The sequence below is a fragment of the Hemicordylus capensis genome, chromosome 9 (assembly GCF_027244095.1).
Source record: "Hemicordylus capensis ecotype Gifberg chromosome 9, rHemCap1.1.pri, whole genome shotgun sequence".
Classification (NCBI taxonomy): Eukaryota; Metazoa; Chordata; class Lepidosauria; order Squamata; family Cordylidae; genus Hemicordylus; species Hemicordylus capensis.
In genome coordinates, this window is record NC_069665.1 from 16,372,112 (window position 1) to 16,399,564 (window position 27,453).

The 27,453-nt window shown below is 45.4% G+C and overlaps 2 protein-coding genes across 2 annotated transcripts; one reads left to right on the top strand and one right to left on the bottom strand.

Moving 5' to 3' along the window:
• Positions 1-3,354: 3,354 nt before the first annotated feature.
• Positions 3,355-9,062, top strand: LOC128334329 (uncharacterized). The gene is made up of 2 exons (XM_053271021.1): positions 3,355-3,969; positions 7,280-9,062. Exons 1-2 carry the CDS (start codon positions 3,634-3,636, stop codon positions 8,687-8,689), a joined length of 1,746 nt encoding a protein of 581 aa, XP_053126996.1. The 5' UTR covers positions 3,355-3,633; the 3' UTR covers positions 8,690-9,062.
• Positions 9,063-10,319: 1,257 nt separating this feature from the next.
• TK2 (thymidine kinase 2) lies at positions 10,320-27,149 on the bottom strand. Its single transcript, XM_053271022.1, has 10 exons — positions 26,481-27,149; positions 23,661-23,698; positions 22,488-22,562; positions 21,372-21,425; positions 20,606-20,695; positions 18,673-18,746; positions 15,937-16,025; positions 15,221-15,300; positions 13,540-13,620; positions 10,320-12,309 (listed from the first exon to the last, which is right to left on the bottom strand). The coding sequence occupies exons 1-10, from the start codon at positions 26,653-26,655 to the stop codon at positions 12,211-12,213; spliced, it is 855 nt and encodes a 284-aa protein (XP_053126997.1). The 5' UTR covers positions 26,656-27,149; the 3' UTR covers positions 10,320-12,210.
• Positions 27,150-27,453: the final 304 nt, after the last annotated feature.

Sequence of the window (27,453 nt, forward strand, 5' to 3'; positions counted from 1 at the left end):
TAGGATTTGGCAGGTAGTGAACTCTAAGCTTTATGCCTTTCCCATAGTTGCCTGATGCACTACACTGAGGGCCAAGCTAAATATAGGCTTCCTTGCTTCACCAGCCATGGAGTGTTTCCTTCACCGCCCCCACCCCATAAAAACCCAGGGAGGGTTTGTTTATTTATCACATTTTTATACTGCCCAAATAAAATCTCTGGACGCTTTACAAATTGAAACACATTAAAACCTTAAATCACATAAAACAAATGAAAATAACCAGCAATGAAACTTTAAAACATCATAAACTAAAAGCCTTATAAAATAGGTCTGTTTTTAAGAGCCACTTTAAAACAGCCAGAGATGGGGAGGTTCTGATTTCATTTTGGGAGAGCGTTCCAGAACCCTGGGGCAACCCTAGGAAAGGCCCGGTTTTGGATCGCCACAAAACAAGCTGGTGGTAACCACAAGCGGACCTCCCCTGATGTTCTAAATAAGTGGCTGGGTTCATGAAGAAGCAGGCACTTTCTTCAATACCCTGGGCCCAAGCCATTCAGGACTTGATAGGGTGTGTGCGTGTGTGTGATCACACACACTACTCTATGTTCAGACATAGGTATAACCCATTTTAATATCTATTTTTTTTAAGGGGCTCATCTGAAATTCAGAGGCATCTTGTATTCGGATAAACACAGTATTTGTGGGCGGGCGGGGGATGCAAAGGCCAATGACGTGATTATTGTCATGCTCAGTTTAGTTTGACCCAAGAAATGTTGGAAGCACAGAAGGGAGTGCAGAATGGCAGGAGAAGCGGCACCTGGAAGAATTCTTCCTGTTCTGCAACTATTAAAGGAGCCTTCTCCTGCATCTAATCTGAAGAGCCTAGTTCTATCCCGCAGGAATCTGACCTTTATTTTTGATTTTTTTCTAATTAATATGGAAAAAAAATACAGAGCACAGAATACAGGAAAAGAAAAGTAAAAGAATATAGTAGATAACACCTCATATATGTTTTGTACATCAAACCAGAAAACAACTCTCAATCGTGTCAACATTTCCTCCTAACCACCCGTATTCTAATTAGAACTTTCAACCACCAATCCCGAGTATTCAGACAGAACATCCAACTGACTATCAAAATATCAGAATTAAGCAGTATTAAGATTAAAGCAGACTCGCTCAAGAATTCATTAGCAAAGAAAATCCAAATCTTGGATGAGGTATCTGACTCTAACACAAATTAATATATGTACAGTGACTTATAATATATTAAATTATTATTTTTTTACCTGTAGCCCCTTTGGGGCGCTACCTATAGGCCATGGGGGGGGCATCTGCAAAGGTTACCCCTCCCACTGCTGGCCTCTAGGGCCTCGCAGAGACCATTTGAGCATGTGCTGTGGCCATTTTTTAAAATAATTGTTTGTTTGTTTTTTTAATGGCTGCTGAAAACAAAATGGCCACCGCGCATGCTCAAATGGCCTCTGTGAGGCCTGGCATGGCCTGGGGCCTCACAGAGGCCATTTGAGCATGTGCAGTGGCCATTTTGTTTTTGGTGGCCATTTTTTTAAAAAAAAAAAATTTAAGAATTTGCGCCCCCCTTCAAGTGGCGCCCGGGGCATGTGCCCTGCCTGCCCTACCCTAGATACGCCCCTGCTCCATCCCCAAGGGGAATGTCTGACAGTGCTCACAATTCTAGTCTCCCATTCATATGCAACAAGGGGACAAGTTATGCTTGCTGCCACAAGACCATTCTTCCCACTTCTGAAGTTCTGCTTCAGAAGTCATTGTACAGAGGCTGGGCCGAGAAACAACCACAGAAGAGTGGGATATCAAGCGTTCCCCTGGTGTCTGAAGAAAGCACTAAGAATAATTTGGGTGGCAGGGAGCTTTATTCAGACTCCCACAAAGCCAGGCTACAGAGCCCACATTTTCCTCCCTGGATCTCTTGCGGAACCTGGCCCAGATTCACCTCATACATAAACTAGTTATAACTGCAACAAAAACATGAATTGGATTTCCAAATGCTAGAAGAGATATGCCATAACAGTACAGTCCCATTACTTGGCTGTGCATCACTGCATTTGCAACGTGCTGTTACGGCATGCACAGAGGCGTATCTAGGGAAAATAGTGCCTAGGGCAAGCATTGAAATTGTGCCCCCTGTCCAAACATCTGACACCCATCTTTCAGATAACTTTACCATAATATCAGCTGAAAAATACAAGTCTGAAGGTCACATACAAGTCACATATCTGAATATGTGTACAGTGACTTATATTATTATTATTATTATTATTATTATTGTTATTATTATTATTGTTATTGTTATTGTTATTAAAATTACCTGTAGCCCCTTTGGGGGGCTTCCTAAAGGCCATGGCTGGGGGTCTGCAAAGGTCCTCCCTCCCCCCTGCTGGCCTCTAGGGCCTCACAGGGACCATTTGAGCATGTGCAGTGGCCATTTTTTAAATTATTTATTTTTTAAAAGAAATGGCAGCTGAAAACAAAATGGCCACCATGCATGCTCAAGTGGCCTCTGTGAGGCCTGGTGTGGCCTAGGGCCTCACAGAGGCCATTTGAGCATGCGCGGTGGCCATTTTGTTTTTGGCAGGCTTTTTTTTAAAAAAAAAAATAATTTTAAGAAATGGTGCCCCCTTCAAGTGGCGCCTGGGGCACGTGCCCTGCCTGCCCCACCCTAGATATGCCCCTGGGCATGCATGAAGCAGTGACATGGATCTGATGCACTTCATTTTGCAGCTGAGGTTCACTTGTTCAGAAAGGGTTGATGTGGACCCACTCTGAGTGGGAGTCCAGTAAACTGTATTTTCTGTCTGAGCACCCAATACTCACCTCAGATACCGGCTCTTGGAAAAACTTCCCAAGAGTCTAAGAATCTACTTAAAGACCAGAAGTACAGCGTCTGTTCTAGGATAACTAGACATGCAAGAAGCAGAACTTCTGAAGCCTGCCTCTCAAGTTGTTTGTTTGTTTTTTAGTTAGTTTCATTTTAAACAGTATATTTATCTGAAGTACAGGCATATATATACTGTTAGTAAGAGGAGTGTGGTGTGGTGGTTAGGTTGCCAGCCCCAATTGTGGCAGTTGGGGGTGTCTTCTTTTGAACTGCATAAATGTTTTTCTGGAAGCTGGTGTGTGTGCGCGCATATTAGGCTTTTAGATGTGTAAAGAACATCTATTTTGCCTGTAGAAAGTTTCAGTTCAAACCCTAGCATGTCCAGGTCGAACTGGGAAAGACTCCGGCTCCTGCCCAAAACTTTGGAGAGCCGCTGCCAGTCGGCGCACAGTCCACACTGAGCCAGAACAGCGAAAGGTCGGACTCGGGATCCAGCAGCTGCCTCCGCTCGCTCACCCACAACATCCACTTTCGCTTTGCCGAGCCCGATCCCCACTTCCTGGTTCCAGAGGCGGGGCCACCCCTCCGAAACTGGGGCCTGGAGTGACGGCTCGGGTGGCCACTGAAACTCCGGGCAGGACCATCGGCAGGCCAATGAGAGGCGAAAGCGGGGGGTGCCGCCCAGCCGAAGGCAGAGCCGAGTGGCCGCCAGTTCCGCGTGCTGCTGCTGCAAGCCCTTAAAGGGCTCGCTTGGGCCCCCTTTTGCGCGTGCAAAGTGGGGCGTGGGGAGGGGCGCGATGAGGCAGCCCCCCGGGGCGGCCCTGCGCGACTACCTGGCCTTCTACCGCAGCAACTGGGCGGAAGGGAAACTTCTGGTCTGCGACGAGGCGGCTGTCAAAGCCCGGGCGAGGCGCTTCCTGGCGGGCGAGCCCTCCTCCTCCTCCTCCTCCTCCTCCCGGGAGGGCTGCGGGAAGTTGGACGTCTACAGCATCGCCCAGCAGTGCCTGCAGACGAAGGGCCCGGAGGAGGGGAAGGGCGTCTTCCGAAAGCTGGCCAGAGCCTTCGAGTTCCTGGAGCTGCTCTGCGTCAACCTCTTCCTCTCTCCCTGGAGGAAAGAAATCAAGTCGCTGAAGGTGAGTCCGGGAAGGAAAGAAGGAAGCTTAGCTGCCGCCTGCTGAGTCGGACCCTTGGACTGCCTAGCGCAGTGTTGCCGGCTCTGGCTGGCAGCGGCTGTACTCCTGAGCTTCGGGCAAGAGGGAGTTGTTCTTGGCCCTACCTGTAGATGTCTCCAGGGATTGGACCCGGGAAGCAGGTTCAGCCCTTTCACACAGCAGGCAGGTAAGTGCGCCAGAGAGATGCTGGGCGCTTGCCTCTTGGAAGCTCTCGTTGGGCCCAGAACTGGGGCTCCTTGCACTTGTTCTCCTCCCCCCACCCCACCCCCGTGTTGTTTTGAGCAGGTAATAATGGACAGGTAGGAGCTTGGAAGTTCTGGTCAGGTATGTTTCTGGTCAGGTATACGGGGAAGTAACTTGCCTAGGGAGCAAGAGGCTGTCAGTTCGAATCCCTGCTGGTGTGTTCCTCAGACTATGGGAAACACTTATATGGGGCAGCTGCGATATAGGAAGATGCTGAAAGGCATCATCTCATACTGCGCGGGAGCAGGCAATGGTAAATCCCTCTTGTAGTCTACCAAAAGACAACCACAGGGCTCTGTGGTCACCAGGAGTGGACACCAACTTGACGGCACAACTTTACATTTATATAGGTGGCAGGTAAGTAGAGGGAGAGAGACAGGCGGGTAGGAAATGTAGGACACCTTGCTCTCAAAACCTCCTCTTGAGCCCAGAATTGAGACTCCTTTTGAGTTACTCCTGCTAAATGAGCAAAGAATCTCCTTTTTGAAGTGGTGGTTCTCCATTTTTCGCTGGGGAAGAGCAACTGGCGCTATCCATCCCCAACCAGCATCCCTCCTGTGGCAATTGCTGGTGTCTGCCTTACGTTTGTTTTTTTTTATTGTGAGCCCTTTGGGAACAGGGAACCTGTGTGTGTGTGTGTGTGTGTGTATTCATTCATTCTACACAGACCACTTTGAACACTTCTATGTAAATACTCAGAGAAGTAGTTCGAACTCCCCACCATGATCCTTTGGGCAGGTAGGAGCTTAGAACACTGGCTCTTGTCAAGTTAGTAGGCAGAGGAGAGGAGGAAGTCAGGTGAGGTAAGTAAATAAGGGAAGAGAACATCGGAACATAGGAAACTGCCATATACTGAATCAGACCATTGGTCTATCTAGCTCAGTATTGTCTTCACAGACTGGCAGCGGCTTCTCCAAGAGAGGGAGGCAAATAGGTCGGCAGGAAGGGGAAGAGGGACAGGTTGGCAGGCAGGTCTTGCTCTTGAAACCTGTCATAATACCCATAAAAACCTTGGAAGGCCAAGCCAAACAAGTCCATCTCTAGGGCTCTCTTTTAACATATGTGATCCAGTAATGAAAATCACATTTTAAAATGCAGGGTCCTTTAACAATTAAAACCGTCACAGTGGTTGACATACAGGGCAAGGATGCGCTGGTGCAGGGAGAGAGCAGCCTAACAGCCGCTCCGAGCAGTAGTGTATTAGAGGAGCAGGGTATAAATGTTTGAAATAAATAACAGAACTTCCTAGCTAAGTGCAGTGGGGAAGTGACCATTTTGGATGCCTTCTCCAGGAAGCCCTCTGTGTCACCTGAAAATAAGTCCCCAAGGGCTGCACAACCTTTGGGGACATACTTCTAGACCAGGGCTGCTCACATTCAGCCTTCCTGCAGATGTGCTCAGCCTAACCTACTTCACAGGGTTGTTGTGAGGAGAAACTTAAGTCTGTAGTACACCACTCTGGGCTCCTTGGAAGAAGAGCAGGATATAAATGTATGATGATGATGGCTTACAAGTCCCATAATACCTTGTTATTAGCCACTGGGGGTTATGGGAGTTAAAAAACAGCTGAGGGAGCACAAGTTGAGCAGGCTTGTTTTCGACCTAGTGTGGTGTAGTGATTAGAGTGTTGGACTAGACCTGGGGAGACCTGAGTTCAAATCCCCATTCAGCCGTGAAGCTCACTGGGTGAGATGACTCTGGGCCAGTCACTTCTCTCCCAGCCTAACCTACCTCACAGGATTGTTGTGAGGATAAACATAACCATGTTCACTGCTCTGGGCTCCTTGGAGGAAGAGGGGATATAATTGTAAAAATAAAAAAAAAATGGGGGTGGCACAGTGGGCTTCCTGGGGAAGGGGTCAACAATTGCCTAGCAAAAAGTTCTGCTAGGCTGCTCTCTCCCTGCTCCAGTGCATCCTTGCTCTGTATGTCCGTTTCTGTTGTTTATCGCTTATGGACAGGAAAGTTCACTTAGCAGTTAATACAGAACTGTGTGACGCACATGCAATGTTGTAGGACTAAAATGCAAGGATAAAATCTGTTAATGCAGCCTCCCATTAAAATGCAAACCAGGGTGGGCCAGGTGAGCTCCCAGGCTTATCTGAAGTAGCTCATCCCTCCCTTTCCTGCCAGCCAGGGCTGGGCACTTTCCAGATTACATGCTACAACACTGTCATTACCGTCCACTAAGTGTGCTTCTGTATTGCCTGTGTTTCGACATCGCAGCCCCTGTGCTGTCAGCATGGTGCCGTTTACATTTCCGATGCCTTCTTTCAGAGTTTATCATTGCGTTTTAGTCCTACGTTGCATGTGGGTCGCATTAAAAAAAAGCTGTATTTTCCCATTGTAGGAGGGTTGCACAAGCTATTTGTTTCCAAAACGATCCTGCCAACGAAGCATTTTACTGCTGAACAGTGTGTAATCTGGAAAGCACCCTGAAGATCGGAGTGCCATGCCATTTTCCTCTGGGCTCCCTTTGGGTTCCCAGGGTGGTTGCACACCATGTCAACCACGAAGAGCTATGGGGTGAGGGTCATGGGACAAATGACTCGGAGCCCCACCCAGTTTTAGAGCCTGGCCTGACCTGGCCCATGACTTCCCTGAGGGGGCACAATGGTGGGGGTGTGCACAAAACCAGCTGTCGCAATTCAGTTCAAGTCCGAACCGGACCCAAACAGGACTGGGCCAGTTTGGTTTTGCCCCCCTATCAACCCCCCACCAGTTTGGGGGGTTTGTGAGTCAATTAAAGGAAATTAGTACACTCCATGGGGCTTCTCCAAGTCTGGGGGGGTCCACTGAGGTTCCCCTTCCCCCCACTGGCCTTCCTCGTAGCAAGAGTCACCCGGTTCTGGCATTCTTTGGCCCTTTCTGGGCCTTTCTCCCTTGTGGCAGCCATTTTAGAGGCCGCCACGCATGCAATACCGGGCCTCTGCGTGGCCTGGGATGTCGAACCTGTTTGCATATCCCTACACGGTGGTGGGTGTTGTCCGCCCTCCCCTTGCCTAATGTCCCTTTTCTTCCTACTCAGACTTTCACAGGACACTTTGTTTACCACGTGCAGTCGGTCCTCCCAGAAGGCGTGGCAGAAAGGCTGCTGAAAGGAATCGGTTATGTAGCGACCACCGCCACAGAGTTCTCGTTGGTCAGGAAGCTCGAGGAGGAGGAGGCAGAACAAGCTGCATTTGAACTCTTCCTTGCAAGGATCGAGTGTGAAGACTTCCTTGAGACCACCAAGGATGTAAGAGAGAGCGACTGGGGGGATATCCTGCAGAAGAGAGCCCAAAAGCGTTGGTATCCTAAAGAGAATCCGGAGAGAAAGCATCCGTCTTCCCAGAGAGAGGGATATATGATGGTTGGGGAAAGCAATGAGACACAAGGATATTTTGGTCATCCTCAGGAGGCTGTCACAGACAGTAGATTGTCCTTTGAAGAAGCTGAAAATGGGGAACTTGGTCTCAAATTGACTACAGAGGAGCCCCAGTTAGCTTCTTCCCAGTTCACTAGTGATCAAACCATAAACCAAAGCCACAGTGGTGCCTCAGCCAACTCCTGCGTCAAAAGCTCTGATAGTGAGGATTTCTTGACTAAATATAGTGACATTGTCATTGGGCAAAAGCCTCTCCACTTTACTGAGCTCTCCCCCAAAGCCTCTGAAGATCGGACTCGGACTGTGGGACTCTCAGAGACCGCATTGGGCCCACCAACAAATGCTCGACTGCTCACTCCTCTGTCTCCCGATGCAAGTGGCCCACAAGCCTTATCCATACTTAATAATGCCACCTTGGAAAGCGGAGCCTCTTATGACTGCAGGGCCCAAGTTTTGATTGAGGCAAAAATCAACGAGGCCATGAATTGCCCGAGTGCTTATAGAACAGAGCTAAGAGACGAGCCCAAAGACTGGAAAGGAGATGCCATGCAGCGTAGCCATGAACTCCTCTTGGTTTGTGAGGAAACCCCTGGCATGTGTTCTGCTTCTAATAAGATCAAGGAAGATGGCGTAGAGGAGTTAATGTATCCTGTAGAGGAAACGGCACAGCCAGAATCGATCATGAACAGAAGAGGCATCCCAGAGTACATTCCCTCTAGGGTGAAACTTGCAGGTCTTTGTGGAGAGAAAAAGGGTTTAGGTGTCCACCCCTGCTCGGATCTGTTCTGTTGTGAGTGTCCTGCCACTGATTTGGGTTACAGTCCTCTTCTCGCTAGTCCCCATGGAGCTGGAGAGCATTTGAGGAATGTTGGACACACACCTAGTTCAACTTGCATTATCCCCGCTCATGTTCAATATGGTGGTGGGACCCTGGCAAACATTCCATGCAGCAGGGAACCCCAAGGATCTCTCCTCCATTCTTCGTTCACAGACAAAGTCAGCCTTGACACTTGCACCGTAAAAATGAATGAAAGTAACCCGGAGGGTTACGTCATTATAAGCAAAGACTAAGCAAGTGCCTTCCAAATGCCAAGAGTTTCTCAGGAGCATGGTGCATGGTAAAGGAGGCTAATGCTAAACAGCTCTACCCATCGTCTACTTCTCCATAGCCTCATTGGTTAAAGGGAAACTGGGGTGCAATTACTGGGGTGCCTTCCATCTGTCCAGCTTCTCTTTCTCCTGGCTGTCCTCTCTGTGCAGAGGTTGCTCACAGGGTGGGATACCAGAAAGGACATGTCAGCAAAGGGGCTACAGAAAAGAGATAATACAGGTATAACTTCCTGTTGTAGATCTTTGTGCTATGCAAGTGCACCAAAGCCAGCTTCAGGGTAAATGGGGATCTAGCCTAGTAAGAGATGTGAATAAAGTGCTTTGATTTGTTTAATGTCTTTTCTCCTCTCTTGGCCTCACTTAAACAAAGCAAAATGAAGCTCTGAATTGTAAAACTTATATGGGATTGAGAGAGTATGCTTATTTTTAGCTTAGTTTGTGCCTTTTTTTGTAAGTCACTTATCTTCTCACACACACACACACACACATTAAATCACTGTTTAATATACTCAATGTGTAAAGAGAAAAAAATCCAGAAGTAGGAGAAAGCTTGTGAAGACTCAACATACAGTACCAAAGTTGCTAAAAATGTTTAATCTGTAATCCAATTAAAGTGAAACAGCTGGGAAGTACACTTCAAGTGCCTTAAATACTTCAAGTTAAGAAGTTGCTTTACATGTGTACACGCTCATAACTTTATCATTGCAATATCAAATACTACAGATGGAATATTTCATGCATTTCAGCCGGCGATCTGCCCTGATCTAGCAGCACAGAGCTGCAGGTGGATGCTGGCTGTTGCAGGTACAGCTGATTACATGTCGCCTGGAAACAGCTTGGATGCTAATAGAAATGTACTTCCCACTACTGGGCAGCAGGCAAACTTGGGTCGTTCACACAGTCAAAACCTGTGCTCTACCCTGGTTTGGGAGTTGTGTGTGCTCCAAGTTTCTGGTTGTGTAGAAACAAGCTAGAAGGAAAGTCTTGGTTTTTCCTCCTACCTTGCTACCACACAACCGAAAATTAGGGGCACGCACACACACACAGCTCCCAAACGTAGGTAGAGCAGAGGTTTTTGATTGTGTAAATGATCTCAAGGTCATGAAGTCACATAATTACTTAAAAGTAATAGGACTTGAGTTAGTCATGAGTAACTTGTTGCATTGATTTCAATGATGCTTAATCCTGAGTAACTAGTCCGGATGCTGCTCAGTGGTTTTCAATGAAGTGAATCAAACACATCCTTAGACCCATCACACTGTTTCTATGCAACTGCAGGTAGAGAACATGTTCAATCCTGTAGGAAAGATGCATGATCATGTTGCTCACTTGCAGATGTTGCACACTTGCATCTTTTTTAAAGTGAGCATTGACCAATTTTTCTGGGCCATTTGGCAATACTGCTAAACTAGATCTCTTTGGAGGATTACCCTATCCCCCCTGAGGGCAGGTTAGGGTTGAATCATGGAACTAAACTGCTCTGTAAACTGGTTGGTTTTTTAAAGTGACTTTTAAACTAGCCCATGTAGCTAGAAGTGTGTGTTATCTCTGAACAGTCACACCATTCCAATGAGAATAAATTAAGTACGAGTAGTTTTTAAACCACAGTTTAATCTGATGATAGTACTCAAAGTGAACCACAAGGTGTCATTAAACAGCACCAGAAATGTAACAAAAGGAATGTTAAGTTGTCTTTGACCTGTTTATAGCCTTTTTCTTCATTTTGATGAACTATAGTCTCATTAAAGTTACTTCCCACAAATGCTCTAAACAAGTTTCACACAATTACTTAATGAGCCTCTACAAGAATGCATTAAAAAAATAAGCAATGTCTACCAGAATTATTCTCTGCTTTAAATAAAGAATTTTAAAAATGGGGGGAAAGGTTTCTGCTCTCATAAAGTAGAAACCTGTAGGATTATTTTAAACTGCACCACATTCACAACTGGTGTCAGGAGGCTATTTCAGCCAGGGCTGGTGCATCAATGGTTGGGCCCAGGTGCGACATAAAACCATGTCTTGCACTAACCAGAGGAAAAAGATCACCCACACTGAAATGGAGCAATGGTGCTAACTGTGGTTTGTCAGTTGTCTATGGATCCAGACAGAACAGCAAACAATGGTTTGTGATTCTCTTGTCAGCTCCAAACAAATCATGTTTAGTGGGCGGGCAGTCTGGTGTTTAGACATTAAACCATGGTTTTGTGTTCTAGCCGACCCCGACCAATAAAAAGCAGAGCTTTTTAAGAACATCCATGCCCCAAGATAATCATCAGATGTACACAGGGCTACATCTTACAAATGGGCTTCAGGCAGTATCTGCCCTTTCCCCACTGATCCAATCTGCCAGTTTTAAACTGAACATATGTTTTGAACTTGGGCACTAAGAATCTGTCCAAACAGATCATCTCATAGTGGGGTTAAAAACTGCACCCTAAGCACTCAGACCTATTTCCATGTAGCTGCTTTATGGAACACTGCAGAGGCACTACTCCTAATTCAGCAGGCTTCTGCAAAGAAACTGTCTGTATTGCAAATGCTGTCAAAGTTCATTTGAAGCAGAAATCTTTGACTGACACACCACAATGTTCCATCTCCCCCCCCCCCGCCAATAACCATCTCTTGTGCAACTGCATTTGTGTAATTCTTGTGTTTTGCACACACATTCCATTAAGAGGCAGATGAAGTATTGCACAGTATGGCAGTCCTTGAACTTAACTCTTCACAAAAGCTGAAGTAGCTTGCTTGTTCTTCCTGCTTTGTGTCATTTGCAAGCAGACTCTTCAAATTTAAAAACTAACTACAAAACCACTGTTGATACTACAGCGGTTGGTTTTCAGAAGTCTCCTTTTAAAACCAATTTGTTTTTCAAGTCAATGGGAATAAGCTTTGCACATACTATATGTACTTTCCAGAACAGCCTTTTTAGGAAGCAGTTTACAAAACAGCTAAACTAATAACTATTTTAGGATACCAGAAACCACCAATAGGTAACTACAAAAAGGTAAGGATAAAAGGTGGGCTTTGTTTTGGTTCATTTACATCTCATTTCTGATTTTAACATCAGGGTATTCTGCAAATGAAAAAGGTTTGTGTTAAGAACTGCAGCCTGAAAAACAGTCATTCATAAACCAACACAAGTGAACCCACACATCACACATTCCCCCCCACAAAGGGTTCCAGCCCCCACCACAGAAGGTGACCACTGTATGAATCTCCCTATTCTTTCAAATGCCCAAATTTCACAATATAGTTTGGAAAGTGAGAGAATACGTGTTTGAAGTAGAAATCAGAATGGGGTAGGGATAACGGAAAACAAGCCCATGCTCGGGACAGTTCCAGGGGACTTGAGGTGTTTCTTCTGATAAGGACCTGAGGGGCATGCAGGGTGAGAAGCCCTAAGGCACTCAAGACTCCGTCACACAATTCACCCTCTGAACTGCAGCAGCCTCAGAACCGGTTTCCAAAAAGACAATAGGTTTCTACAGACAGCGTTGCAAATTGCAGGAGGTTAAGATTCGGTCCTGGTGTTCTTTGTATTTTTCAGTCATATGCTGCATGTCATGGTCAGCCTGAAGCACCTTGAAACAAGAAGTCAATTGTTAAAACAAGGTCCCAGGCCCAGAAATGCTGGCCATCAGCACCACCTTGGGAAACGGTGCTCATCGTGATTTCCGGCAACATCTCACCCACTAGAGATGGAAAATAAGTGATAGCATTGTTGCACTTACAGCTTTTCTCTGTTACCGCCCCTTTCGCTCTATCCCCAAACAATTAGTGTAAGCCATTTTTGCACAAAGGAAAGGGTTAGGGTAACAATGAATAAATTGTTGTAATCTCATGGAGTAATCTTTGGAGGACATTCCTGCCAATTTTCATTTCTATTTCTCTGACGGTGATAAAATTGTATAGTAGTTTGTGTGTTCTCAAAAATTTTTAAAAGCTCTTGAAACATAATTGCAAATTTGGCCATTACAGGCTTGATGGTCAGGACAATAAAAGCATAACACACTCAAAAGTATTGGAATTGCTATCACCTATTTCCCATCCTCGAGAAGTGTAGACCTTGTCAAAAACCACAGTGAGCATTGGTCCCCCCCAAATGGTACTGACTGCCTTATCTAGCTCAAAACACCACAGCTATAATTTTATCAATATTATTTCAAATGAATGCAGGGATTGAAGGGGCTGCTTTAAATTGAGTCCAACAGAAAAAGGTCCATCCCAATTGGCAGCAATTCTGACAGCACTGTTTCCCAGCCTGGCAACCCGAGACCCTCTAACTGGAGAAATCAGGTTTTCTGAAGAAATGCGACAAGCAACCCACAAGCTCCACTCAGTTATGGCTCGTCCCCTTCCTTTTCAGCAAGGGGTGGGAAGAAACAGACAGCTCAGAAGCTGGCTCGCCCAACCAAGACAGATCCAGACAACCTTTATTCAAGTTATGATTGCAGCTGTAACATAAAAACTTGGTCTTCTGGGGCTCTCTCGTCACATGGTGGTTTGCCAAGGTTGTCTTTTATTGCCATCTCTTGGAATGCCAACTTCTCAAGTGCAGAGATGGACATCTTGCTTCAGCCAAAGCTCCTCCCTACTGTGACATCATGGAAGCTTCCTCTTTCTTTCTAGAGATTCACTGAAACTTGAGAAGCAGTGCAACTGGGTTTTAAGGGGACTGGAAAGGAACCCAAAAAGGAGACAGCAAAGAGCAAATTTCTACAAATATCCATAACTTTATTTTGCCAATGACAATGTATGGATTTGTGTGCCCTTACCAAAATGAGTTAAATAAATCATAAATGTGTACTTACAAGTACCGGAGAAGGAACTTGAGACAGTGTTTGCTTAATGAGCCACTCCTCATAGAGCTGATGAATAGCTTCCAGATAGTCCTAGCCAAGAAAGGAGGAAGAAGATAATTTGATTTTGATTTTTGATTTGTGGACACGAAACTCTAGGACTTCGATCTAGCATAAACAACATGCGTTCCAAAAATTCACCGCATACTGAACTGTCCTCTCAGGGTGCAATGCAGAACACTTGGAATGTATGCCATCTGATTTGGTTAGCTGTTTCTGGATAGCAGCTTCAAAAATGTGAGATACTTAAGTTGCATAAATACTTCCTTTAGCTAACAACTCACGTTACAGAATGTTGTGATGCTGGTGTCAATTAGAGATGACCGTACACTGGACCCTACCTAAGCGAGAGCCAAGTGGCATGCAACATTCCAAGGATGAAGTCATGTATTGCATATTTCATACAATCACTGTGATTTTCATTTCTTGACTCCCCCGCCAAGTCCTCAGAGGCCAATCTCCAGTAACTGTTGCTTTCTACAGGTGAGAGACACAATAGGGCTATTCACATGATCAAAAAACGGGATAGGACAAGCATTCTACCCAGCTTCGGGACTTGTGCGCTCCTGATTTTGGATCGTGTATGACCAAGTAGCTGGGGGTGGGGCAGGCGGTGAACATGTGTGAGAAAGGAGTTGGGTAGGACAGCTTTTCCTCCTGCCTTGTTAAAATGCTGGGTAGGATGGCATAGTCCCACCTAGCTCCTCTCTCACACACAATCACCCCACCCTCCTCCTAACTAGTTGTTTGCTCGCACCACATTGAAAAATAGGGAGCACACACAGCTCCTAGATCTGGGTAGGACACTTATCCTATCCAGTTTTCGGTCGTGTGGACACCCCTACTATTAGATTTTTTTTTTGCTCCAGAGGAGGCTTTCTCACCAAGGATGGTCATCTGGGGACATTCCACCTCTTTAGGCAGAGAGAGATGAAATAAAAAAGGTGAAGAGGCAGTTACAGTGGCTTACACAGGAAATTGCCTTATTCCGAGTCAGACCATTGGCCCATCTAGTTCAGTATTGCCCATGTTAACTGGCAGCAATCCTTTAGGAACATAGGAAACTGCCATATACTGAGTCAGACCATAGGTCCATCTAGCTCAGTACTGTCTACACAGACTGGCAGCGGCTTCTCCAAGGTTGCAGACAGGAATCTCTCTCAGCCCTACCTTGGAGATGCTGCCAGGGAGGGAACTTGGAACCTTCTGCTCTTCCCAGAGCGGCTCCATCCCCTAAGGGAATATCTTACAGTGCTCACACATCAAGTCTCCCATTCATATGCATCCAGGGCAGACCCTGCTTAGCTTAGGGGACAAGTCATGTTTGCTACCACAAGACTAGCTCTCCTCTCCCTCCTCTCCTCTTTAGCGTTTTCGATGGGAATTTCCCAGAGCAACTTGGGGGTTGAACTTGGGACTTTCTGCATGCAAATCAGATGCTCTTCCACTGAGCAGCTATAATCCTTCCCCTGCGGCGAATGTAGCCTGGCATCCGGCCACAGGATGCTACTCCTTGCTAGCGTAGCTTTCTATCTTCTCCTCTCTCTTGCGAGCTGACCAAGTTCTAATATCATCATCCTTTAAGGCCCATCAGGAGAATTCATCCCAGTAAGCCAGAAGGGTTTCTCCTTACCACAGGAATGATCTTCTCCTCCTCTCTGCATCTCTTTTTTAGTCTCTCGTAACACGTCTCAGGAGAGGTCTGTAGATAAACTGTCATAAAAATACAGACTTAGCATGATTTGTTTTCCATCCTGTTCTTGAAGGGGAAGTATATTTATAGGCCACTATTTAGAAAAATGTGCCTATCAAGAGAAAGTTTCCCCTTTAGGGACTAAGCATGCATTATGGAAATGTGCACAGTGGGGGCCCGATTCCGTGTGCGCACACATGCATTCAGAGTGGGTGGGGCCTTCCTGATTCAACCTGAGCGGGATCTAAAATTAACTGAGCAGACTTTTTTAAAAGAACATGTGTGCGCATGCACACATGTGCATACCCTTAGACGGAACCATGTTCTCTACCCACTGCTCTTCTGCTCTAAATTGCTCCAGACACAACTTCCCCTCACTACCCACCCACGCCATACACAAGCATACATTTTGAACCCCACAAAGGGAAAATCTGCATGGAAGAGGGATTTTGGGAGTGGAGAAGGGATTGGTTAAAACCTCACAAGCTGCTTATTTACACACACAGAGAGAGCATGAGAACAACTCTATTAAACGTGCCTACATACGCATGCAGTTAGTCCCTGAAGGAAAGAAAAACACTGTCAGTGACTCTATGGCTTCACAGAAGAGCTACTGATACGGCTACGGAAAAGAACATTTAAAATATGCCTTTTACCTATCAGATCAACTGAAACATCCATGTTTTTTATGATCCACTCAAACCATTCTGTCAGTACTACGTAATCTACTTCCGGCATTCTCCCACTGCAACAAATGGGGGGAAAACATATTTAGGGTACTAACTAAAATATACACAAGTATTTTAAACAGAACTTTGCCTGTTTTACAGCATATAGTATCACCCTATAGCCATGCACACATTTTATACCTGTCCATTTGAAAACTATCAGTGTAGACCAGTTTTGACTTCTCTCTCATCTAACAGCCAATGACGCCAAAATATTTCTATAAAAGCTGAACACCGCATAAGTCTTAAATGCATAATTAGAACTTCCTAGTGATTTCAATGAATTTCTACAAAGTTATGTAGCAGTTGTTAGATGTGTTCGTAAAATAATCTTGTTTTCAGTATGATCTCCAATTACATGTGATCTGCATCAGGAAATTCACCAGAAGAAAAATTCTACTCTGGCACCTGGATCAATTTCAACTTGTTCATAAGATGCAGAGAGAGAGATTGAGAGAGAGTTTATTATGGTCATAGACCAGTTAAGACTTGTTCATGATCATCAAATTTAAACTTGCCAACATCCTGACTATGTTAGCCACTGTCTGCTACCTTTTCTATCTCAAATATTATTTTGTTGATATGCAACCAAGGACACAAATTGCTTGGCAGTTTTTGGCACTGAATGCAAATTTATTTAATTGCTCATATTTATATACTACCTGATATATGTATCTTTAGACAGTCAATATCATGTAAATAAACACATCCCTACCATTAAACACAAAATAAAAGCAGCAGTTTCCCCAAGCCTATTAACTCAACAATAATGTACAGTTTCCACCACTACACAAGATTTTCAGTACTCTTGAGTTCCATCCCATACAAAAAAGAACAGCAAACCAATGGCTTAAAATCTAAACAAGGAACTGAATAGAAAGATAATCAGATCTGCTTTCCATACAGAATCAAACCAACATCAACTTTCTTAAGATACATTTGTGCACACTCAAATGGGCACCTTTCAGTAACCTAACCCCCCCCCCCACAACTACTCCCTTCCTCCCTCCCTTCAGCCCCAGTCCGTTCTCCCCCTCCCAGTCGGCTTCCCATTGGCGGCGGCATACCCGTGGCTATCTGGCAGCTGCTCGCGAATTCTCGCAAGAACTGCCACACATGGGAATAGCCATGGGCATGCCTTAGAGAACAGAATATATAGATATTTGAGCAGGTTGGGGGGGGGAATCGTATTCAGCACAGAAAGCAACAGAGAAGATGTACTGTGAGACCAGCAGCAGCAGCTAGTCGGCACATTTGGGTTAAACTAACAGACAAATCTGCATGCTATTTGCATGAATGTGGGGGATATCAAACAACAACTGAGCAACACTTGGTTCTTGCTAGGAGGTATTTTATTTTTATTCAGAATATGTTAATGCCACATGAGAATAATTTTATATCTGCTCCTTGAAAATAAGATTAGGTAGGGGGGTTCCCAACCTTCGGTCCTCGAGATGTTGCTGAGCTACAACGACCCTCATCCCCAGCCACAATAAACTGTAGCAGGGGATGATGGGAGTTGTAGTTCAGCAACATCTGGAGTACCACTGTGTGGGAAGCCCTGAGACTAGGGATGGGCTTAAGTATCATAAGACTTAAAACCTAGACTCAAGGGCACTTGCTATCCACACCAACATTTTAAGTATTTTCCCTACCTGACATTATTGAAGTCAAATCACAACATCCTGGATTAACTTGGCTAATATAGGGCAGCCATTTTTCAGAAACAATATAAACAGAACAGACTGAAAATAATACTTAGCATACATATAGTACTCTGAGTGTGCAAAGAGTTTACCATTTATCATCTCGATATACAGGAGAACCTCATTAATTGCGGGGGTTCCGTTCCTCCCCTACTACCACGAGTAACGAGGCATTAGGGCTATGGGGAAAGGGGAGTTAGGTTCCAGGGTGGAGGGAAAAGTCGAGGAAAGCCCCCAAACTGCTTTATTGTGGTATGCTACATGGGTCCCCCACGTGCCCAGGCATGTCCTCCAAAGGATATGGACAGCATGCCCCCAAAGGCATGTCCCTCCCAAACAAAAACAAACAAATCAGTTTATTTCCAAGAAGTAAGCCACAAAATGGCACCTCCTGTATCCTCCTCTCTCCTCAAGACAAAATGGCAACTGGAAGTGACCTCCATGGTCACTGCCAGCCCTCTAGGAAGTGCGGATACGTGGATTTAAACCCATTTAAACCCATTTAAACTGCAGATACTGGAAACTGGTATCTATTAGACACCCATGGATTTGCGGAACAGCAAATAGCGGTTCCGTGAATAACGAGGTTCTCCTGGAATCTTTCCAAAGCAGCTTGAAAGGCAGCGGTTCTGAAACGGGGGTTCCCAGAGGATGGGAGCTGCAGTCCAACCTCATCTGGGGACCCAAGTGTGACAACCCTACAGTAAGGTAACTAAGTATTGTTGTCACTCTGCTGCAGCTGCAGAGAGGAGGCTGAGAAGACATTTGGCCACTTAATGAGTTCACAGCAGAAGCAAGATGCAAACCAGGGAAGTCGTGATTCACAGCTCAAATCTCTCAGCCACTGTGCCACATACTGGCTCTCTAAATAATGTGAGTAAAATGTACAATGAGATCACAGTGCTAAAATTTCAAAATGTAAAAGTGAACCAAGCCAACAATAAACTGGGTACTGTACCTTCGATAGAGGTTTTCTACGAAAATGTGCTTTGCACTGTGAATTGACCTCTCCATCATCCGTATGGGAGAAATCTGTAAGTTAAAGTTAAGAGCCCTTTAACATTTGTTCCCCAGATCCACTGGAAGGGAAGGTTCTGTAATAGCAGGTTGGGTAGATTAAAATCGTGTTTGTAGGGTTTAAATCTATGTTTTGAATTATTATTATAGCAAAGGTAAATTTTATAGCTGATGATTCACGAAGAGGTGTGAGCGGGAAGTCCACATTTGTTTATTTGTTCTGAATGTTAATAAGAATATTGTCAAAATCAAGAAAAATTTAATTTGCAAAAAATAAAAAAAAAGGAAAGGAAGGTTCTGTCTGAAAATCAGTGTTACATGGCCTGGTCTTAAGACTGGAGAAGAAGTTAACTGGAATCTTTACTGCTGAATGAAAGTACTTTGAGAACTATTTTACTGGAAAGCAATATATAATATAAATATTTTTTTATTATTATTTCTTGTATACACAGTCAGACAGGTGTTATTGACTGGTTTGTTTTATCCAGACATCGAGTCCTTCCCAAGGACCTGGGATGCCAGAATTTTATTGTCAGTTGTTATAGATATCGTCGCAGAATATAGGCTGTTCCCAGTATTTATTATTATTATTATTATTATTAATTATAATAATACCTCAGCCATAGAGATGGCATGAAAAGCAGAAAGCAAGCAACCAGAACAACTCCCTCCCACAATCTCCGACTTGTGTGTTCATTTCACATACAACTTTCTGTAAGCTTCAGGGATGCCATGTGAAATGAAGTTTAGCAGTTTCAAAGATTCCCAGTCTCAAACCTTTTTGGTGCAGAGTTATACTTCTCATGCAAACACTTCACCAAGAGTGTAGGGAGCATGCCAGGGGCCTGGGGACAGGCAGTTGCTGGAGGCCCCTTCGCCCACAGCTGCCCAGGTGTGCACACTGGCCACACCCCTACGTTGACATCATATGCATGCCAGCCCAGGAGGCGTGGCCAGCACCTGGGGGGGGGGGCCACACAGCCCTTCTCCCCTCCTTCCCATCCTAGTCGATCCAGAAGGCTAGGGAAAGGGGCCATGCCTCATGCTCCCAGTTGCCAAGGCCTTCCTTTGTCCAGGAGGGGTGCTGTGGTGGGCCCCCTGACCCCAGTGGCCCAGGGACCTTTGTCCTCCATCCCACCCTTATCCAACAGCACCTATACACTTAACTACTATTTGTGTTTATATTTTATTTTATTCACACTTATATCCCACTCTTCCTCCGAGGAGCTCATGAAGGGGATAACATTACAGACTTCACAGCAGTGTACATAGTTATTTTTATTTTCATCCTCACAACAACCCTGCGAGGTAGGTTAGGCTGAGAGATACATGACTGGCCCAGAGTCACCCAGTGAGTTTCATGGTTGAATGGGGATCTGGACTCACGTCTTCCCAGTCCTGGTCCAACACTCTAACCACTATGCTATGCTGGCTCTCCTACGCTATGCTGGGAGCACCACTCCCATGTATGGTGCTTTATGGCGTAACCTAAGCAAAAAAGGCAAGTGCAGTAGGTTCGGATGAGGGCCGAACCAGTTTGGTGCCGTGGGGAGGGGAGCGGGAACATTTAAAAATAAAAATAAAAAGGAGAGCAGGTGCGTACCTGCTCTCTGCTGCCACATGCAGCTTCCTGCTGCAGCGGGGCTTGTCCCACATGTGCGCGAACCTCAGTTCTGGCATATTTCCAAAGTGCAAGGAGCTTACCATTTGAATGTCAGGAATGGAGGAAGTCACGGGAGAAGAGAGGCAAGGGAAAGGGAAGTACAGTAAGAGCTGGATGTGAGCAAATGCAATTACAACCACTTCGGCTACATTTCAGCCGGGGATGAGAACTTCAGCATGAAAAGGAATCAAGAAAACTTCAGAAAACATACCATTGGCCTCGTATGTTGGTCCAACATAGTAAGCTGCACGTAAGTCTGTAATGTTATCCCCCACCGTGTTGAATCTTGGTACATCAAGCCCTAGAGTAAAGCAAAGAAGTGGTGGCTTTGTTTAATTAGAGCAATAATTAAGCTAGGATACTTGCATTTTATACATTTTCATCCCTACACCAAGAAGCTAGGGCCATAGCATTAAGGCAGTGGGAGATGAAAAGGAAAAGACTCATCTCGTAAATCACCACCGCAATCCATATAATTCGGAAGCTTCAACTAGTCCCGAATGCAGCAGCCCGCCTCCTTATGGGTGGCCATCGATTCAATAGTGTCACACCTCTTTTATGCTTGCTGCACTGGCTGCCTGTTCACTTCCAGGTCCAATTCAACGTACTGGTTCTCACCTACAAAACCTTTATGGGATTAGCACCTGTATATCTCCGGGATCGCCTCTCTCAGCCGGCTGTATCCTGAGCTGTCAAGTCTTTTCAGCTGGCCCTCCTTAGTATCCCAGCCTTGGTGTGGTGCCTGAACCTGTAGGAGGGCCTTCTATGGGGCCACCCTTCTTCTGTGGAACACTCTTCTCCCCCAGATTTGTTCAGCCCCCTCCTTAGTGGCTTTTAAGGCCCTTTGTAAGACCTACCTGTTTTGCCAAGCTTCTGCTACTGGTAAACAAGAAAGTTCAACTAACTAACTAACTAAAAGCAATTAAACATGAGTACCAACAGAACAAGAGTTGGGGGCTTCAGTCTTCTTAACTTACCAGAGGGTTATGACCACGAACATTCCTCCATTTAGACACTGGTTCAGTCAACACCTGAGTTGAAAATAAAAATGTCAAAAGCGTGTCATTCAGACAGACAATTCTTCTTCAGTACAGTTTTCAATGACTAATATATAGCAAAGCCTCAATTATCTGAATGGACGGTGAATATGTATAGACCGCTTTTCAACAAAAGTTCCCAAAACAGTTTACAAAGAGAAGTAAACAACAAATAAAGATGGAACCATGACCCCAAAGACTCACAGTCTAAAAAGAAACATAAGATCAACGTCAGCAACAGCCACTGGAGGGATGCTGTGCTGGGGACGGATAGGGCTAATTGCTCTCCCCCTGCTCAATAAAGAGGGATTTCCAGATGTTGTGACTGCAACTCCCAAAGTCCCAGCTGAAGGCCACTGCAGCTGGAGATGCTGGGAGTCAACTTCGGGGAATCATTTTTACAGAGAACACTGTTCCCAATCTTGGGTCTCCAGATGATGATGAAAACCCATCACCCCTTTGGTCATTGTGGCTGGGGATGATGAGAGCTGTAATTCAACAACATTTGGAGACCCATGTTTGAGGACCTCTGCTGTATACGAAAACCAACTGCTGGCCAGGGGCCATTCACCATCATGAGGGACGGAAAGGAATTTAGGAGAAAGAACACTGCGAGGGTTCCATTGAACACCTTACAACTCACTCCCAAGCATGTGTAAAACTCAACCATCCTCAGCCAAGTAGGACTGCAGCCTGACTGAGCCTAGCTCTTACTGAGATAGTAAACCTGTGTCTGGACTGTACCACTTCAGACAGCAGATGGGGGCCCATATGATTGTATGCTCCTCCTTACCAAAAGAAAACATCTTTAAATACAAATTTTCTGCCTGGAGATAAGGCTAGGCTCTCTTAACATCTAGTTCTTCATGTGTGGAGAATGTTTGTGTATGGAGGAATTCCATTATGTCAGCCCCCCTATGAAGTGGTATAGCCTCGATACAGATTCACCTCCTCAGAGAGACGTAGACCAAGACAGATCAAAAGTAAATGCAAAACTCTTCAAGAACCTAAGAGAACATAAAGGAGTCTCAATTCTATAAAAGAGTCTCAATTCACCTCAATGCTAGTATTCTTGGCAAAATAATCCAGGCACGTTGTTTTCCCACTTGCAATGTTGCCCTCAATGCAGATCTGGTAAAAGAAAAAATCAGTAGTAAATGCAAGGAGCAAATGTCAGCAGATTAAAGACTTTTTAGACAACCCAATACTGACATTTAGTGAACTCGCGGGGGGGGGGGGTGAGAAATGTATTCCTCCATAAAGGAAAAGAGAGAGGAAAACTCCACATTCATTCATTCATTCATGAAAAATATTTATGAATATTTATTAAAATGTTTATGAAAAATATTTATGAAAAATGCTCCACAGAAAGAATGCATGCCTGGCACGTTTTGAGCCGATAGACTCTTCCTCAGAGGCAAAGGCAAGTCATTTCAAACTAATTCTCTCCAAAGTCATGGAAAGAGGGGGATTCTTCCAGAAGATCAATAATACTCATGGTATAGCCTGTTGCTACAGATACTTCCACAGCCACATAATGGCGCAGCGGGGAAATGACCTGATTAGCAAGCCAGAGGTTGCCAGTTGGAATCCCTGCTGGTATGTTTCCCAGACTATGGGAAACTCCTATATCGGGCAGCAGCCATATAGGAAGGTGCTGAAAGGCATCATCTCATACTGTGCGGGAGATGACAATGGTAAACCCCTCCTGTATTCTACCAAAGACAACCACAGGGATCTGTGGTCGGCAGGAGTCGACACCTTTCAGCATCTTCCTATATTGCTGCTGCCCAATATAGGTGTTTCCCATAGTCTGGGAAACATACCAGCAGGGATTCGAACCGGCAACCTCTGGCTTGCTAATCAAGTCATTTCCTCGCTGCGCCATTAGGTGGCTTTGGTAGCAAACATGACTTGTCCCCTTAGCTAAGCAGGGTCCACCCTGGTTGCAGATGAATGGGAGACTAGAAATGTGAGTACACAGTAAGGTATTCCCCTCAGGGCATAGAGCTGCACTCTGGGAAGAGCAGAAGGTTCCAAGTTCCCTCCCTGGCTTCTCCAACATAGGGCTGAGAGAGATTCCTGCCTGCAACCTTGGAGAAGCCACTGCCAGTCCGTGAAGACAATACTGAGCTAGATAGACCCGTGGTCTGACTCAGTATACAGCAGCTTCCTATGTTCCAAATCTTGCCTTCACTGATGGGAGGGGGGGGGGTGTCTCATACTTACAACTGTCTTTTTCTCTCCTCCATTGACCACATGTTTACCTTTTTAAAAAAAGGAATAATAATAATTAGGAAACCACTCACATTATTGGCCTTCTCTGCTTCAACAGAAATTAATGTGTTAGCATTAAGTTTAAATATTAGCAATAAGCTAAAATGTAAGGAATTAATTTATGCAAGCAATATGTTTAAATAATACACTGATATTGAATTACAGCGTCCTGTTCTACTTTGCTCACTTTATTTCTAACCTTACAACACGTCATATAAGTAATGGACATTGCATGACTTGTTCACAAAACATCTCAGTGATGTTACTCACAAAGCCTTGCTGATAGTTCAAAGGCCTGATCATAGGGGTCCTATTGTGCAGGGCAAAAAGGAGGCCAGGTCAGGTGCAGGAGTTGTTCTACCTGTGCAGTATTGCAAGCCACAATCCAGCACCAGCTGCACCTGTTTAGGCACTGCAAGTTCAGCTGCAGCACAGCACAAGCCTCCTCGTGAGTCGGAAGTGGGCCAACGGGTTATGGCAGAGACAGGATGTGGGAGACGCAGAGCTGCAAAGCGATCAACTTCTACAAGACCAAGAACCCCCCTTGTACCAGTTATGCCACCAGCTGCAACTACAAAACGTCAACAGGTCTAACACCAAGGATCAAAGTTCACAGTCTGACAGACCACAAGTTCTCAAACAGGATGTGAGGCTAACATAAAGGCCCATGGGACTGCCCTCCACTGGTACTGCACCCCATTCTTTGTGGGTCACATTTCCACAAGCAGAAAGATTTTAAAGTGAGGATTCTTTCAAACTCGCAATTCTCCACGTGTATTCTGAAGTGGTATAGGCCCACAAAAGGACTGTCCTGCACAGATCTACACTAGAAATGGAAACCAATTTCATACCCATGTAGCAGTCATGATGTCCCACCACTGTCCCCTCTTAACAGGGATTCCCAGATGTTGTTGGCTTTTGCTTGGGGATTCTGGGAGTTGTAGTCAACAACATCTGGGAATCCGTTAGAGGGAACACTGCGTCCCACCATGGAACTGGGGAGGAGAGTTGGTCTTGCCGCAGCAAGCATGAATTGCCCCTTTTGCTAAACAAGATCTGCCCTGGATTGCATTTAGAGGGGAGACTACACGTGAGCACTGCTGTAAAATATCTCCCTTTGAGGATGGGGCCGTAGCTCAGGGGAAGAGCATCTGCTTGCACACAGAAGGTCCCAGGTTCACTGCCTGGCATCTCCAGGTGCTGCTGGGAAAGATTCTGCCTGAAACCCTGGAGTGACGCTTACAGTAAGTGTAGACCGCACCATACTGAGCTAGATGGACTAATGGTCTGAGACTCAGTAGAAGGCAGCTTCCTATGTTCCTAAATGCAGTTCTGCAAAGGACTAGCAAATCTTCACCAGGGCAATCTCAATACACTTACAAAAGTCAATTCCCAAGTTTGTTTATTTATTTGTCCCAAGTTTGTTTATTTATTTATAGTTTTGTGCAAACCTCACATGTGCAAGTCTTAAGGACAATGCTGGCATGAATGTTTAGACCAGTTTTTCCCAACCTGGGAGGGGGGTCTCCAGATGATGCCAGCTGGGGTTGATGGGAGTTGTAGTTCAGCAACATCTGGAGGCCCCCAGGTTGGGAACCACAGTTTTAGACTATTAGCTGATCGGAGGCAGGCAGGAACCAGTCTTTTAATTTGGCTCTGTGATGAATAATGTGCATTGATTGGACAGCACATTAGTGCAGGCCTCTGTATCTACACAGATTCTCTTTTTGGCCCTTATTTTCTGCCCATGCAGATGTTGGAGAAGAGTTGTCCTCTCTGAATAAAGACACAATCCCACACATTGTTGTACCCATGACAACAATGGTGTCAGGTGTCAGCAGAAGAACCACACGTGCCTTTAAGACAAAGCAGCAGAGAGAAGCTGGTCAGTTTTGTTTTTTATATCCTTCCTCTGAAAAAAGAGTGTTTATTGTTAGTTTTTAGAACTGTAAATATAAAGCCATTCTTTATAAGATCTTAAAATTAAGCCATATAAATCAGAGACCTGTCCAGAGAACTTGAGAGGTTCTCTCTTTTCGATGCAGTTACCACTAAGGAATAGAAAAGTGTTCATCAAAAAAAAAAAAAAAGACAACCTGATTTTTAACAAAAACTGGCATAAGAACTTTAAAGAGGTGTAGCTACTTAATCTTCTTGGACTGGCCTGATTTTCAAACTGTGCCTGTAAAGTTGTTCATAAAGCAAGAGTGTCAGAATACTTTTTTAAACATGCATTAAACACACACCCCCTTTAGCAAAAAATAAATTTGGAGTTCCCCAAATAGTAATTTCAGTGGAAATAGCAGGTTTTAGTTAGAAGCTATGAACTGGGTTTTAAAAAGAGAAACTTCCTCATTTGATTTGATGACTCTTTCACAAACCTCATCACATGCAGTTATGTAAAATAAAAGCAGAAACTCAAAAGCCAGGACATGAAAATCTCAGGATACTTTAGGCACACTTAGGGTTGACATATGGCTGGATCACCAGCTACGGCTACATACTTGGGCATAAATGACGGAGAACATACTTGGGAATATATATAAGCCACACACATAGAGAATAGGTGAATAGCCAAGATCTTGGTGTCAATCAACACGCACGTGTGAAAAGGACACCACACCTAAGATGGTAAATAAATGCGAGGAAGAAGAGTTACAGCCGGTGGGCCATTACAATTTGCAGCTGGGTGGGGAGGGATGCGATATCAGGAATGCAGTCTTCAAGTCTAAAAAGATATGATGTAGGGGGCCAAAGGAGTACCAAACGTACAGGCGTCCTGGGGGAAACCGGTCATGCGGTGGCAGCAGCGCTGATCTCTCTGCAGAAGAGGCCGAGGCTTTTCTGGCCTGGCTTTCCAGCTACAGAACGCGAAGGCAGGCTGAGTCTCTGGGATGCACCGGGCGCGCAAAACGGGCCGGAGACAAAGCGGCAGCCACAGACGCATCGCCCATATCCGGCTACGGCTCCTGCAAGAACCCGCACAGTGGACGGTGCAGCATGCAAGCTCCAACAGCTCGCGGAGCCTTCGGTCGCTCTTGCCGCTGGTTCACGTGGTGCTTCCTTCCTGTATGCAAACCGGGCAGCAGACGCCTGCCACACCACGGCGAGCGACGGCTTTGCAGCGGGAGCCTTAAAGGCGCAGGAGCCGTACAGGCGACCCGGAGCCCCGGGTGGTTTCTCAAAATTGTTTCCGATCGCTCCGTGCAACCTTCCAAATAAGGTGATTTCCTGCCCTCTGCGATGCAACTCGGACAGGGTTGCAGAGTCTAGGCAGAATTTCCTGGGAGTAAGCCTCATTGGATGCCATAGCGTTTACTTCCGAGTAACGGTAGCTAGCGAAAGGTACGAGCTCCCGCGAGCCTCTTTAGTCTCGCAGTTGCAGAATGAAACCCCTTTTGCGAAGTCCGTTCTGATCCGTGCCGATCTTGTTGATCTGAATGTTATTGTGCGATGCTGTTGTTTTAGAGGCACGTGTGGTTTCTTGCGGCGGTGTGGTTTTGTAAAGGATTTTGTTGCAAGCCGCCCTGAACGCCTTCATGAGGGATAGCGGCACAAGAATGAATGGATGTAAAAATTCAGTTGTAAAAGTGTAAAAACATCCATGCGAGCAAACGAGTGCCACGGGCGTGAAAATGCCTTCTTGTGAACTATTCTGGCTACAATCCTGTGCGCGCCTGTTTCTAAGAGCCATTGAACTAGTGGTCCCAGTTACTTCTGAGTAAGCGTGCACAGGATTGAGTTG

Coding starts and splice junctions, on each gene's coding strand:
- TK2 (XM_053271022.1), bottom strand. CDS start 26,655: ATGCGTCTGTGGCTGCCGCTTTGTCTCCGGCCCGTTTTGCGCGCCCGG. Junction 18,747..20,605: donor ACCAACATACGAGGCCAATG/GTATGTTTTCTG, acceptor TTTAACTTACAG/ATTTCTCCCATACGGATGAT. Junction 13,621..15,220: donor AGGAGAAGATCATTCCTGTG/GTAAGGAGAAAC, acceptor TTTCTTGGCTAG/GACTATCTGGAAGCTATTCA.
- LOC128334329 (XM_053271021.1), top strand. CDS start 3,634: ATGAGGCAGCCCCCCGGGGCGGCCCTGCGCGACTACCTGGCCTTCTAC. Junction 3,970..7,279: donor AAGAAATCAAGTCGCTGAAG/GTGAGTCCGGGA, acceptor CTTCCTACTCAG/ACTTTCACAGGACACTTTGT.